Here is a 16762-nt window from a genome sequence, read left to right as displayed (position 1 = left end):
GAGAATTTACAAAATGTTAAATGAAAATGACATTTCCATTCCAATCGAATTGATATTATTCATCATTCGATAGATCAATATGAAATAATCAATTTTCAAATATATAACGCGATTTTTAATAAATCCCTTCACTAATTCAAATCAATTTTAAAGATTTTTTACAAAAAAATGAACATCGAATATTTAAATTATCGACATTTTTTAATCACTCTGATCAAATATGAAAACCTCCAGTTTTCAGTAGTCTGACCGAGGAGTGAATATGTTTAATCCACCATTACCCACCTGCGGTAACAGCTATTTGTAGTTGTACTTTAAACGTAAAAAAATATTACACGTTAAATTTGCATATTTCCTCTGTCGGTATACCTACGAACAGTTCGCGGTTATTATCAATTTATGCCGGCGCAAAAGCATTTATTCAATACAACTCCATTTCGCATGCAGAGCAACTATACAACTGAAAAAGAGGTATCCGTCGTTCGACGTTAGTCTCAAATAAAAGGTTCCTGCCGACTAGCGCGTCTATTGCTGACAATTCGTCGGCGGTTCTCGTCTGAACTTCGGGATGCTGACCTGAGTTGGAAGGATGCAAGGAAGCTGGCAGCTGACAGAAGTGCCTGAAGGCAGTTTCTAGACTCCATTTACTCCAGATATAGATAAATGAAATAAAAGTATTCCCAGAATCACCTCATATAGCCAAACGGCCCAATCACACTTTACAGGAACATTATATTTTATGTACATCATTGTCAATACGAGGTTGTGTTAGTAAATCTGCTTTACGTTTTGTGGCAGAATTCAATAATGCATACAATTTTATACAAACACAATCAATTACTTTCAATTATTTTACTAGAAGTGAAAACGTCATACATGTGTTATGTTGTCTACTTATTAATTTGTTAACCAAGTATAGTTGATCTATGATTTATACACCCAACGTTTTGATAAACAAACGATTGCTCTGCTAGTCCTTTGTCACGAAAGGTCATCATTGAAAATTAAACAAATGTTAGAATTTGTATTAGTAATGGACCAAGGAAGGATCCTTGCGGTATTCCAGAGGTGGATTTCCGTCTGGTTTAAAGTAGCATATGGGATTACATCCGGATTAAGTATTTCCGATGGTAGAGCACCAGCGCTAGGGTGTCGGTTACATAAACACGATGTGACGTTTCACTAAAACACGCAAGTTGTTTATATCTTTTTGGGAACCGGGACCGGTGCAACCGAGCATGATATTGTACTGGGTACTTAGTACAGGGTAAACAAGAAATAAAGTGGCATCCTCACGCGAGTCCGAGTGACGTCAGGTATTGTATTACTTAACAAAACCTAATTGTTAATTGTTACCTTGCTCTTGAAGGATTCAAGTATGTGTTGCGAATGTAAGAATAAAGTAAATGCATTACATTACAATGCTAAAAGTCTTAAATGGAACTCCAGAATATTGTTTTATTTAAACATACTCGTGTATTGTTTTATTTCAATATTAAATATTTTTATTATTTGTACATATATCTAGATTTATAATATTACAAGGTATTAATATAAACAGAAATAACTACATAAATAAAAAGCGAGAAATGTATAGGTACGTATATTAAATCAACACAATAACTTATATTTTTATAAATTCTAACCGGTTCGTAATCACAGTTAGTTTTTTTTCACAATAATATCGTATTTAAGAAATATTGCTCTCACTTTTGGTAATAGGTAGGATTATCCTAAACTGGTATTTACTAGCCGAAGCCTTAAGCTATATATGATTTTACTCATTTGCAAGAACAACGATAGAATTCAAATTTGGAATTATAAAGTAAGGTTTTTAAATAAATAACTTAAATCATAAATAAAGTGACATGGCTTCGAATGCATCTTATCGTTGATTTAGCAAATGAGCGATATGGATAATTTGCCTTCATATAACTTATTTGATCGTTTGCTTTATATTTTATAGACAGTCGAGATTTTTGAATCGTTAGGAGCATATAACAGATGGGATAAATGTCCAAAAACCAAATCAAATAAGACGTTCGCATAATTTTTTTTTACCACAACGGCTAAGAATTAAAGCAACCTAATTTTACATTTTTAAAACATAATTTTACGTTATTCGTAAAAAGCTACTAGTCAGCACGATCTATATTTTTGATCTAAGGAATGTGTAAACATGACTGTCAAAATAATGAGAAAGGGAGTGGTCTTAGGCAAATACAATGCGCGTACAGCCATCTGGATCGTGTTACTTCAGGATCTGCGCCACATCACCATTACTTGGATCTTGTACGAGGGTGCGATGTGTATGGGGTGGATGTCATGGATTATATCAAACATAATCCGTGATGCATACATATATGTTTAAGATAGAAATCCAATAAGCTTTTCTATAATCCTTAAACTAAAAACGTGTGTATACTATATTTATCAAATCATAAGAGAGAAATTATTTAAACATATCTTAAGAAATAAATCTGTCTGCTCCAGGATTTGGTTATCAAAACTAAATGAAATATTGACGTCAACTGTATGGAAATTTTGATCAATCCTTCAATATCAAGATGAATTTATAAAAAAATATGTTTGTCAAAGGAATAAAAATTATAAATATTTATGCCCCAACCAGAAACACGAGAAACCGTCAAGTATTTTTTTTGTAATAACAGCCGGACAGTGTCTGGATTCTATACTCCGAATGCAAAACCACGGCAATGATTTCGTGGACCATATCAATATCTGGAATATATCACTTCCTAACAATAAAGCAATAATAATACAATCTTTCAGGCTAATGCATAATTCCTTGTTTTATATGTTCATCCTTGTTTAGATGAGTACTTTTTGAACCAATAATATACTTAAATGGGAAAACATATTATTTTATACAACATGTAATATATTATGTACAAATTGAATACAGCCGTTTATAAAGGGGAAAAAACGGTTTTTAATTATTTTTAGATACAACACATTATTTCGGGAGGCATCATAGATGCGGTTTTATATTATGGAGTGTAGCGTTTTTAACAAACATTCAAAGACGTTCTTTAATCGATATATAATTACTCAGCATTTCTGACAATTTTAATTTACTAACGGAGAGTGTTTGGTCGATTTCTAAAGTCAATTAAAACGCTAATTAGAATGTGTAAAGAGCCCGAGTCTTTCGACCAGTTTCAAAAGGCATGAAGCTCCAAGCGAGTTGATAGTACGAAAGGCTTCAAAGATGGGCCATAAATTGGCGGAAACCAATCTCAATTTTATGGGTATTTAACGTTCTAGGAATGGCGTGCAGTGCAATGCATAAGTAACTTGGCATTCCAACCTTCGTAAGAGACCTTGACTCTGAATCCTGAGGTGGAACGGACTCGGTAACACGAGCCAGACGAGACCGTCAATAGTTTATGTTGGGAAGGATAATAAAGGTAGAATAAGTGCATAATAAAATAAAGAGGGAAAAAAGATACCCAACAAAGCATAATCATTGCAAGGGATGCTAAAAAGGAACCGGTACTCTGGGTAATTACGTGTTAATGTTGCATTTTTAGACGTTTTGACCTCCTAAATTTGGAGAAGTCGAAACGCTAAGTATTTAAAGAAATTAAATAAGTTACACGGGGTTTCCATGAAAACATTTAATCTGAATTAACCAGTGGCCGTGAAAATCTGCGTTCGCATAAAAAAATATACGTGTTGCGTTCCCTCAGTTTGTATAAATGTAACATAAGTCGTATGTCCACGTATGATATTTATTTTTTACATGAAAAGAAGTTTATTGAAAAAAAAAATATTAATATATTCATTACAAAAATCTTTCCTTACAGGCAACAAATAAAACGCATTGTTAACTGACTGAGTCTGGAGTAAAAGATGCCACCATATTTTTTTAAGATTTCGTAATTATCAATTTACGAATTTATTACTAAATACAAAAAAAATGTATGAACTATTTTTTTAACGACATACTGTTAATAGATATGTATAAATGTTTAATAGCTATGTATACATTAACTTAATAGATATGTATAAATGACATTGGAAAGTTAGATGCGTGTCTCTTTGTACCGTGTATATTATGTATGTAAGTATATGTATATTTTAATAGTCGATGAAACTGGATATTTTTTTTTATGTTATCATTAATAATATATTAAATGAAATTAATAGTCACATAATCCTTAGATAAGACGGGGATCCATCTTTATTACTTAACGATTATAATAGAAAATCTGAAGTGATAAATGCATTGTTATATTTCATCGAGTACATCGGAATACTAATTAGAGATTAAAGAATTGTGACATACATTATTTGGTCCGAACAATAGAGGTTGTTCTGTATGGATGATTCACAAGTTTATATTATATGATTGGCGATTAATGACTGAGCGAATGTAAGCGGGAGAACAGAACGAGGACGACCGAAAAAAAGACTTGGCAGGATCAGATCAATTAGAGCCTAAAATCTGGCAGTATCAAAAGGGAGTCTGGGGGGCATGTATGACTAGATGTATGGATGTGAAGGAAGCAAGGAGTGTATGTCAGGATAGAAGAGTGTGGCGTTTCATCTTCTCTGCATACCCCTGCGAGGAAACGGCGTAATGGTAGTAGTAGTAGTTGTAGTAGTAGTAGTAGAGGATTATCTAACCTTGCTTAACGGAGACGTATCTCGAGTTGAGAGCGGCGATAAAGGATGCTTGAGGAAGTGAGTCCTCAAGGCAGAACAGCTCGTCCTTGGTGACTGTCTGCGAACGCGTCTTCAGGACTGCCTTGGAGCCGATCGGAGACAGATAAGCCCCGCTGCTGTCGCGGAGTGCCAACTGATAAACGTTATTTAAATATTAGTCCAATCGCACAGTTGACAAAACCTCGAACCATAAAAAGAAGAATAATAAAGAGGGGAATTTTTGGTCGACTTCTGTTGCAGTATCCTCTCTCAATGTCTCTTCAAGAGTTTTATTAATATTTGAAGTACGAACTTTGTGATTTTCCATTTTAAAATTAAAATATAACTTTGTTTTAAAATCAATATACATATTTTATATACTAGATTAATCAGTCTAAATCAGTATTAATCAGAAAACTTGAAAAACTTGAAAAAGAAGCGGTTAGATTTGAAATCGGTAGACATTATAATTAAGTTATAATAAAATATTTATAGTGATTTAAAGAAAAAGTTATATACGAATTATACATTTTTTTATTTAATTTTTTTATTTAACATAGTTACATTTTTAAGTACAATATAATACATTTTCTAAACATTTATACATATGGCAAACTTTAGTTTTAGAGTCGCTGTGCCTCTCCAAAAAAGAGACTGAGCTCTTGTGCTTGGAGAGGGACTTACACTCATGGTTTAATGTTTTATGTAATTAATGGTATAATAGTCTTTTTTTAATATATTTTTTCAAGATTTATATGTAATGGGAATTTATTTTTTCCTTAAGAATTTTTTTATCTTCTATTTTTTTTTATTTCTTTAGGGAGTTTATTGAAATATTTCATTCCCAAATATTTGAAGTTTTGTTGAAATTGCTTAGTATTGCATTTTGGAGTTGAAAAATCATTTAAGAATCTCGAAGATAAACTTTTTTGAAATTCAAATATTTGTCACCTTTTAGTATTTGAAAAATTGCGTTTTTTTTATAAATGGTTTCTATGTTTCGGACTTGAAATTTTGTAAATAATAATTTTATCTAATTTAATATATAATAATATCTCTTTAAGAGGTTAGAATAAGCTTGTTGGCTATTATTATACTGTTGACAAGCTGAAGAGTTCGCGCGGGGTGTTTACCTGGCCAGAGTGGTACTCGGCGCTGAAGAGGCAGTCGGCCCCGCACTTATCGGCCAGCTTGCCGCCGCAGCTGAGGTACTTGTTGTTGCACGTGTGCAGCGCGTACTTGCCGCCCTCATCCTGGCGGAACTCCAGCGTGAACAGCGTGTCCTCGCCCCACGGCACGTTGGCGTCCACGTGGATCTCGTCCAGGGACTCCGACAGGTGGGCGAAACGCTTGCGACCCACGGACCGCAAATTCACCTGAACAAAAACGCGAGTTTTTAAATCATATTACTTTAGTTACTGCATGCCTAAACAGGACGCGGAAGTGTGGATAGGCCCCAGACAAGATCGGCTGTCCAAACTTAAAACACAGTAAGGGACATTTTTTTGTAGTACGTTTTTCTTGCATTTTTGGACTAAGTAGAATATACTTAGTCCAAAAATGCAAAAAAACGTACTACAAAAAATGTCCCTTACTGTGTTTTAAGTTTGGACAGCCGAGATGGTCTAATGACATTTTTTTATTTATTTAAAAAGAGAAATATTAGTGTTTTTATCATTTACAAAAATACTTCAAGCCTTAGCAGCTTATTATTAGAAATAGGTATCAAATTGTGGTACAGTGGGATCGAACCGAGAAACTCTGACTCAAGAGACCACGGGACCACAACCCGACGGAAAAAAAGTGTCTGCACTGGAAGAGAGTCGCGTCCAACAGAGAACTGTGGAAGTCCAAGAGGGAGGCCGTTGTTCAATACTGGACACAAGAAGAAGGCTGAATAAAAAAAATATTTAAGTACTTTACTTACTACTGCTACTACCAACTACCTTACTTAAGTACTTAATTTTAATTAATATAGTAGTAGTAAGTACTTAAGTCAGTAAAAAAAGTAATATGTACTTAAGTACCTTACTTAAGTAAACGCATTATAAAATGCAAAGAACGTATTATATTATGTTTTACAACTACACTCCAAATTTTGATAGTTTGGGAGGTTGTTTTCTATATTTAGTGATTTCTAAAATTTTGGAGTTAAAAGTGATCAATCTTCTTACATAGTATCAAAAGGTGCCGTTGATCAATTATCACTATTTATAAAAACAAACTGGTTTAAAAAAAAATAATCACACTGGTTTATTTATCTGATGGGGCAGAAAAATGAACTGAATCAGCCGACTAATCTATACAAATTGCTGCTTGCAATATATTCATGATTTTGTCTGTCCATCCGAATGATGTCCATATTTTTTTTTATCTACGTCTTTCATATCAATTACAATTAATTTTTAATATGTTACCGAGGGAGGTAAGAGGTCAAAATAAAATATGGAACAAAGGTAAAATAAAGGAATAGACAAATGATCAAGAGTTAATTCTATGAAAATTGAAAAATTGTTTTTATTTTAATTTTATTTTCATACTTTTTTGTACATATTAGGATAAAATATATAAAAAAAACAATAAAAAACGTTTGTAAAGAGAACTCCACCGACAAGACACACAAGGTGGCTTGGTGGGTCTCTGCAAAAAATATTTAAAATATGTTTATAATTTTTTTAAATAAATGTATACAGTTTATGTAAATAAATTAAAAATAATAATATTCCAAAAAAAAAAATGGTTATTGATGATGTTGTAATAATTTGCTCGCTTACTTGTGGCCTGGCCGCAAGATGGACATGCCAGAACTCGGCGTCTCCGGGCACCTTGGCGGTGCAGGTCAGCTTGTCAGAACTGGAGCCGAGGAAGTAACCCCGGGTGACGTTCTTCAGGGCCCAACGACCAGTTCCATCCTCAGCCACGCTGAAACAAGACGAATGGTTAAAATTAAACCGAGAAACAAACGAACTTTCTTCTTCTTCCTGGCTACATCGCAACTATCGACTTTGTAGACTGCTGGGGTCAGCTCTCCTCGTCTTCAGGTTGTAGGTCCTTCTGTCATGAACAACGTCACCTAGGCCATGTCTTCGAACCATGTTCTCTCTTTGCAGCATACATGATTTTTTTTGGTCTCCCTCTAGTCATCTTTATATCTCTATATCAAGAAAGAAACGAACTGATAAATGCTACAAATTTGCAAGATATTAAGGATATTTTAAAAATATAATTAATATGATGCACAATTAATGATTTCATATGAATTAATAGTAAAATAATCAGGACAGAATGAATCTCACGAGTAAATTATAGCGTTGTTAGAGGAATGTAAGAAATAAACATTATTTGTATGTTGTAAAAAAACAATGTGTTTGACAATCACAACGTAGCACCGTATTTTCATACATTTTTTTGCCTTTTTAACTTTTTACAAACCAATATAATTATATCATTGGTTTTAACGAACTGATAAAAGCTAAAAATCAGCGATATATTAAGGATATTATATAAATAACATGATACACTAATAATGATTCGACATAAATTAATAATAAAATTATCAGGACAGTATAAAGCTCACGAGTAAATTATAGCGTAGTCAGAGGAATTAAAAAAAAACATTAAGAGAATCACAACGTAAAACTGTGTGTATTTTCTTAACCTTAATATTTTTACAAATCAATGATATATTTCGTGTTGATATAATTTATTTATAGTACTCCTAATAAAAACCTTTTATTTTAATTTCAATTACAAACACTGCCTGATATCTGAAACACAAATAATAATAACTCCACTGTCCACATATTGACAGAATAAAGAAATTAGGATTCCAATTAATAAGTGCGTACATACTTTAAGTGCGCTCATGAAATTCGATTCACAGTAACTAATTATTAATATTTTTGTTGGGTAATATATCCAAAATAAAACAAGGTTTTTGTTGGATTGAATTCTACGTTTATTTATGTATATCTCAATACATAACGCGTTTCGTCTTCTTAGGACATTATCAAACACTACTGTTTGATAATGTCCTAAGAAGACGAAACGCGTTACGTATTAAGATATACATAAATAAACGTAGGATTCAATCCAACAAAAACCTTGTTTTATTTTGGATATATTACCCAACAATTCAATTTAGGATTCTACCAACTGTCTGCAGTTACAATAAATTAATATTTTTTCCGACCTCATTTTATGAAAAGTAAATATAGATATGAAAATACTATGTTGCGATCCACCTTAAGTACTATATCTGTCAAACACCGGACATAATAACAGTTTCATTCAAAATAATCGATCATTAACAGTACATTTAGAAAATGTTATTACAATAATAATTATACAAGTAAAAAAGTTGTTTGCCGCAATATTTATATTAAAAAAATCGATTTCTTTATTAGACAGGTACAAGTACATAATTTTAACGAAAACGAAAATAGTCAACGACTAACTAGTAAGCGAATAAACAAACTGGATCTTGAATATCCACTCACTTTCACGTAATTTCATTTGCATTTAACTACCCATCAAATACCAGTATTATAATATGCTAGTTCAATGTGAAAACGCACGCCTTACATTGTAAATTGTAAATCAAAATATTAATCTGCAAGTATACAACAGGTTTAATAGGTAGAAATTTTAGTGTGCTGAATAATGAGAAAAACTATTTGACTTTTGCATTCGGATGAATATTCCTACACAAATTATTTACACATGTGTATTCTACAAAACACATTATTTATTAACGTGTGAAAGGTGCTCGAGAAGAGAAATTGTTTTATTTATTTAGTTCTCAGATATTGAGTAATCTGCCCCAATAAAAATATTTATTATTTACAATTCAATTGCTTAGAATCTTTGCAGAATTTGAAAATATATGAATTTAAAAAAATCTCTGTAGATAATTGCATAAGATAATAAATAACGTTGGTCCGTGAATTTTGAGATTTGATATCTACCCTCTAATTAGCTGAAAGTTTAATTAAAATTTGAATACAATGTAATATAGATCATAATTTAGATTTTAAAATTAGTTTAGGTTAAAATATATACCTGGACAGATGTATAATAGTATTTTTAGAAGGTAGGATCATGTGAGTATCTCCTAAGCCATCGCAATATATTTTAGTATTTGATGAATTTTGGTACAATTGCACACTCTGCCTAACACCTCAAATACGAATAACATGACTCCACACTCTAATTAAACTGAGAGTACATGAATCAAATTTAACTTGTATTTCAATTAACAAAGCATTAATTTCGCGTTTGCATACTTATTTATTTGCACATTATATGAACGAAAAGTAAAAATTTAAATCTAATATTTAAATGAGCTTTCGGATAATTAATTCATTATTCGATCTTCAACTAAAGAAATCGGATATAAGTGTGTACTTAATGTAATTTCTGGACAGGACACATGTAATTTCTATATATTATAGATGCCTTAACTAAGACGAATCCTGACACTGAGCATTCCAGGGCTACCTGGGATTTGGTTGACATAAGTGATCACTTTATACACTTGTAAAACGCAAACACAAAAAAAACGCACTCGTGTAAAAATTATGAAAATTAGTAAAGAGAGCGACAATACGTCTGTTGTATTCAAAACAATGCATATCAAACTATAAACGAGCTGCTTTCTTCACTGACGCTAGGGATTTTTTCAAAGCATGCCAAACAGTTTTATGAGGCTTTGAAGTAAAGTCACAGAAATGATCGAACAAAGGTTCACACGAAAATATGGCATATAAAGAAGAAGGTTCCCACGAAGACGATTGAGTCGTTTCAACACTTGATTACTTGTTAATAAGCACAGAACATGAACATTCCACGTACTCCACTGTCGTACAGGTTGATGCGGTTGATTTACACTTCAAGTGTTTGTTTCTGAACGACATATCTATCTATATATGTTTCTGATTTATACTCGTAACAAGATCGGGGATACCGTTTTAAATTTATATATTTCAAGCATTTTTATAATTCGAATGACGTTACTATAAATATTAAAATATTATGTATTCATTTATAATAATATATTTCAAATATAAGTATATTTTAAACGTCTCGCCACGAATTATCATCATAAGACATCACGATCGTTGGCCACGCCCCCCCCCCCTATTGCCCCTGCAGAATCAGCGTACGAATTAGTTTTCAATCGAAAGTGTCAATTTCAAAAAAATTGTGATAATCTTTTCATTGGAATTTTACATGAGAGGCACAATTCTATTTAATTCAGAAAAACTCGTACTTGGTATCGTATTTTTCATATATTCCTTCTCTATCCTCCCTTTTCTATGTATGAGTATGTGTATTGGGACGTTCACGCTTTTTATGAGAACAATATGTACTCAATATATTCAACAATATAGTGTTAAGTAAGTCATGTCAATGAAATATGATCAGGTATCAAATAACATAATATGAAAAGATGTAATAACCAAAAACCTTTAACAATACTGGCATTGTGGCTGAAAGTATTACTGAGGAAGAAAAACTGTTCTATAATGATGCAATGGTAATATAATTGAGAAAGTTTTACATAATTTTTGTAAATTTGATATTCCAAGAGGCCTGCCTGCATTAAAATATCTGCCATAAATTGGAAGGCTTAAATTAGAAACCGCAGGAAATTATTGTATTATAATTGAAGAAAACACAAAACAACTCGAATGCTGATTTTACTTCTTTAAAGCCAGTAATATTTAATAATACTGGTGTTTGACAAATAATCTTGATCATAACCGGTAAATTGTATTGAGCAATTAAATTACATTGCAGGAAGTAATATAATAATATAACAGGAATTATTCCGCTTGAGATATCTTTCCATTTATTTTAAAATGTGAGAAACTTGCATTCGTAGCCAAATTTTGCGATGGTCAAAATGTTCATTCCTTTTTTTATAAATAATATAATTAAATAAATATATTTAAGATGAGTTTTTCACATAATTTTTACAAGTAATTTCGTAGTTTTATTTATATAAACATAATAATGTTAGTTGTAATAAAAATGTTTGAATAACTAGTCGAATGGTTATTAACAATAGTACAATCGTTTATGTATATCTAAAATCAATCACAATTACAAAATATAACAATATTCTACACCTAGTAGAGTTTTAATATTAATAATAATAATATAATATATATATATATATATATATATATATATATATATATATATATATATATATATATATATATATATATATATATATAATAATATTATAACATTATATCTACACCTAGTAGAATTTTAATATTAATAATATATTTTCTAAATATAATACATTGACCCTTTCCAATTTTGTTTTATATTAATTTAAAATCAATTTCAATATGAAAATATTCTTCTCTTTAGCATTCTAAGTGTTTACATTCTAAGAACTGCTACAAAGTGTACGATTTTTTTAGGTCAAGCCTATTTTTATATTAAGTAGATTTACTAAAACAAAAAGTTAAAGAAAATTGTCGGTATTGTACAATATTTACATAAATAAAGCTTTTCGCTTTCCGAATTATTTAACATTCTGTGGTGTGGTTACCACATATAAATTATCGGGTTCAATTCCCGACTGGAATCAAATTAGAACGTTATAAATAATATATATCTACTTATAAAACAGAATTTTTTCAAGTAAATTCTAATCTTGAAGTAGCATAAGACTCACTGTAGACTAATTATGTAGGCAGATATTCTTTAAATGAGCTTATTAACGTTAAAGATAACAATTCATTAACTTGTTATAATCATAATTAACCTTGGGATACAAACATTATTTTCATAGTCTCGTTAGGTATTTTAATATAAATACTGTTAGCATAATTTTTGAAATTTATTCAGTCAAAAGAAAAATATAAAAGTGCAATAGTATGTTTTTTATTGGTGTTTGAATAAAAAAATCATAATTCTTTATTATTATGATCGTCAGTCCTTAAGTGTTCGAATCTCAGTATTTCTTAGTAAAAACAAGTTTTCATTAAAACGAATAAATATAGGGTTAGACTTCGAATAAATTCAAATAAAGTTTTTACAGTCGAAATATGTTGACGATAAATGCCACCCCTAAATAGATTTGTAAATAGCGTGTGATGTAAACTCCAGGAAGATAAAATATGTTAAATCCATTACATGAAGTTTATTAATCTACAACCCCATATAAAGGAATAAATAAATTTAATAGCCCATTTATTTAAATAAGTCGAGTTATCTGTACCACAAGTACATGTGCGAGTTAGTAGCTATCAACAGGGAGCGTAATAAAGACATCAACAAAACATAAAGAGTAACAGTAAAAAAAAGGAGGCAATAAAAGTAATACCCTTAAATCAAGGCTCAACATGAAAAGCGCTTTTTTAAAGCACGACCGAACTTAGTAATTTTAGGGTGGAGTTTTGAAGGTCATATTTACATGAGCGTTTTAAAGCTAGATTTTATATGGAAAGAATTTTAATTTTGTCACGAAATAAATTATTCGAGGCAAGTCACCGAATTCATAAAGGGTCAGTAAGAAAAAAATCACAAATTCAAAAAAATATTATTTTCATAACCATGTATTTATTTTGAAGAAAAACTTTATTGTCCAAATACAAAACGGTTTTCAAGCAAAAAAAATCTATGACGTTAAATGTTTTATGGGTTTAAAGAAAAAATATTTGCAGGCTTTAGATTATACCACCTTAAAACGGTTTAGGTATTATGTACTTTTATTGTTAAGCTTAATATATTGACATTAAAGGATATGATAGAGAAAAACTCAATATTTTTATTTTATATCGTTACAAGAGTTATTTTTATAATTTATTTCATTTTCTAGGCATTACTACTTTACATCTTAAAATTAACAACGCTGTTCTCTCTAATAAAGAGACTAAGCTCTTGTGCTCAGAGAAGGACTAAAACTAATTATTTTTATTTTATCTTTGTGGAATATCTTATAAGAAGTTTTTTAAAAAACGGTGTTTTTTGCGTGTTTTTTTTTCTATTAACATTTAATTTATTTTTTAGCATTTAAATGTCATCATTTTTTTATATCGATAGGAAGGTTATTGAGTGTTTGGTTCCCAAATATTTAAAGTTCTGTTAGAATTGTTTCGTATTAATATGTATAGAATATTTTAAATATGCTTGCTAATGACATTTAAAGACGGTCCATTGTTCTGTTGTTGACGCAAGATTCAAATGTCATTTATCATATTGTGCCACGACATAGGATATGCGGTGGAACTAAAAACCTAAGGATAACACGCTTTTAGAAACACAATAGAAATCTATCATAGACAATGATACGACTTTATTCGTGAATTCAAGAAGGGTTGGTCTATTAGCATATTTGTGGATATAAGTATAAACATGCCTAATCATTGGATAAAAATTATGCAATACAAAACTATAATAATCAGTTTTTAGCCTAACATCAATAAATACGGGGCCTATATAAACTTTCAAAACTAACTAACTAACCATATCGCCGCTTCCCCGCAGGGGTAGGCCAACATTCTTCGTCTCTTCCACATTCATGCATCTTCACATAAAAACCCGCCGATTATTTCTACTCCTGACCTAACCGCTTTTAGTATTTAAGTATAAGAAATACCTGACTAGGCTAAGTTTTTCTCAGCCTTCCTCTGCTTCTATTTCTCACTTCATTCGCCTAGTATATTTTGATTAAGATTCATTCAAAACTCAATCATAAATGGTGACTAAGAAGTAGTAAGTAAGTCAATTGAAGCATAAATGTAACTTCCGAAATTTGAGTACATAGTGTGGTTGTCAATCATTGGTGGAATGGAGAATGTTACAATTGTATAAAGTAATCCCTTCCTAGCATGTGACAGATGGTAATCCCTGTAAATGACCAGACTTCAATATTATTCTTCATCTTTTTTGAGATATCAATATAAATGGGAAATTTTGTAAATAAAATGGTACAAATAACTGTTACTCGTTAATGATAATGAATTTATGTAACTGTTCTGTTCAATTTCCAAATCAAATAAATAGCCAACCCAGAAGTTGTGAACAAAGATTGGGACACTTTCAAAATATTATGAATTTACAAATTACTATAATTCTGTCCGCCTACAAATTACTATAATTACTATAATTCTGTCCGCCTCTGTAGTGTAATGGTCAGCACGCTCGGCTACCGTTCTGGAGGTCCCGGGTTCGATTCCCAGGGGGGTCAAATAAATATAAGTGATTTTTTCACTGTAATATTTATTCAATATTACCCTGGACTGGTACCTGAAGCGGAGGGCTGATCACCTTTCCTTCGTGTGTAAACGATCAAGATAACACTGTGTTCATATGAAGCAGTGCCCTATGCACCATTGGGGTGCGGATAAGGGTTTTATTATTATTATTATAAAAAAACCAATGATAAGCTTGCAAAATGTTCATTGAGGCGTCAAAAAGACTGTTAAAGCATTTTAGAAAGCGATTTCTGAAAACTGTTAAAAGTGATCGAGCGAACACCATTATCGCTAAATACGTTATGCACAACTGTCAGCTGTCATTTTCGGTTGGATACCTCCACACTGGATGGCATTAGAATGTCTATTATCGAGGGAATTTCCTATACGATGAGTCACGTTCATACAATACAGGAATACCGCCTAACAGAACATCTGTCAGCGGCCACTCAGGTTACTAGGAAAGGTGATGCACTGTAATGCAAATAAATGAAAACCAATTTAATTTTTCACCAATATCTATACAAGTGCAGTCGTTATTCTTTATTGAACAAATATAAACAGACCATACAATTTTTCAAGAAATATTACGTAATTCTTTGTGCCAATAAATCGGATATTGCATTTGTTATTATATTAACGTCTTACTCGCGATAGTAGAATTCATTAAGCGTCCGGCTGCGCTGAGAGCCTGTCGTCGAAATTTCTAAATGAAATAAATGACAATACTTACGCGGCTAAACTATCAACGGCAAGACTTAAATTAAGATAGGTACATAACTGCCGTAGAGCAGGCCGTTAAGGGTGTACTCTCAAATAAATAAATTCAGAACGCGACCGGCTGCGCGAGAAACCACACGTGTTGTCTGCGCACAATTAGAATTTGGGGAATAAATATTTTTTATCATATTACTTAACTCCTTACCTGTCAATAACTGTTTTCTTTTCAAAACCATATATTCATTTCGAAGAAAAAACTTATTTCTTCAGTACAAAAACGGTGATTAAAGAAAATAATCAATCACGTCAAAGGTTACCTGGGTTTAAAGAAAATGAATTTAACGTAGACTGGGCCTTAATAATCCTCAATACATATGTTTATCATTTACTACTTCTGTGTTTTTATCATGATTGCATTTGAATATTTACATTCTATTTCAGTAATTTATAGAAAATTCTTAAATTAGTATTAGTACTCACAAGTGTATCGAAAACTACGAAGGAATAATCATATGTATTATTTAGTCACCCCTACAAATTGGAATATCCATTAATTTCACGCCAGCCGCAGCCTGGGTGTCAGGTGTAATGGGAAATGCAAAATATTATACATACCATCCACGACCAAGGATTATCCTTTTCAATCTACCCTTTTATACAACTACATTTTAGCATATCTTCTGGCTACTTATACGAACGCGGCAAAAAAGGGGTAATATTTTTTTTGAACGTCGGCTTTGGACATTTTTGGCGATAAAGCTGTCTAACTAAAAATGTCTTTTCAGAGAAGGTTTTTTTGTTAGTTACAATCCCCATGGCATTTGGGGAAATCGACTCGTTTAGAAAGTAATCGAGGGGAAATGGGTGCTTTTAGAATTTGGATGTGTTGTAAAGGGGAACTCTTTTTGCATATGGCTAAAAACGGAAATAGATTCAAACAGTCTTGTAAACATTGGCGTAGAAAAAAAGGGGGAAATATAATTATTAAGAAGTAAACATTTGTGTAAATTTAAATTTCACATAGATAGGGGTGGATAGGAAAAAAGTTTTATTTCGAATCACTGCAAATTGTAAAGCGTCGCCTCTGTCTAGGCCGGAATTACTGTGAATGTAAAATTGTATAAAACTGGTTTGTAAAACACAATATCGCA

General features: G+C 31.5%; 1 protein-coding gene across 1 annotated transcript in view; it reads right to left on the bottom strand.

Moving 5' to 3' along the window:
- sn (fascin domain-containing protein singed) overlaps nucleotides 1–16762 on the bottom strand; it is a 100389-nt gene that overhangs the window by 15379 nt on the left and 68248 nt on the right. Inside the window, exons 4-6 of the mRNA XM_088269469.1 lie at nucleotides 7446–7593; nucleotides 5805–6047; nucleotides 4654–4825 (exon numbers count right to left, since the gene is read on the bottom strand). Coding sequence (XP_088125595.1) covers nucleotides 4654–4825; nucleotides 5805–6047; nucleotides 7446–7593 — 563 coding nt within the window. The remainder of the gene's footprint in view (nucleotides 1–4653; nucleotides 4826–5804; nucleotides 6048–7445; nucleotides 7594–16762) is intronic.

The sequence above is a fragment of the Brachycentrus maculatus genome, unplaced genomic scaffold (assembly GCF_059751285.1).
Source record: "Brachycentrus maculatus isolate JH-2025_06_01 unplaced genomic scaffold, ASM5975128v1 h1tg000353l, whole genome shotgun sequence".
NCBI classification, from domain to species: Eukaryota; Metazoa; Arthropoda; class Insecta; order Trichoptera; family Brachycentridae; genus Brachycentrus; species Brachycentrus maculatus.
Note: the sequence above shows the minus strand (reverse complement) of the source record. Positions and strands in the feature narration are given on the sequence as shown.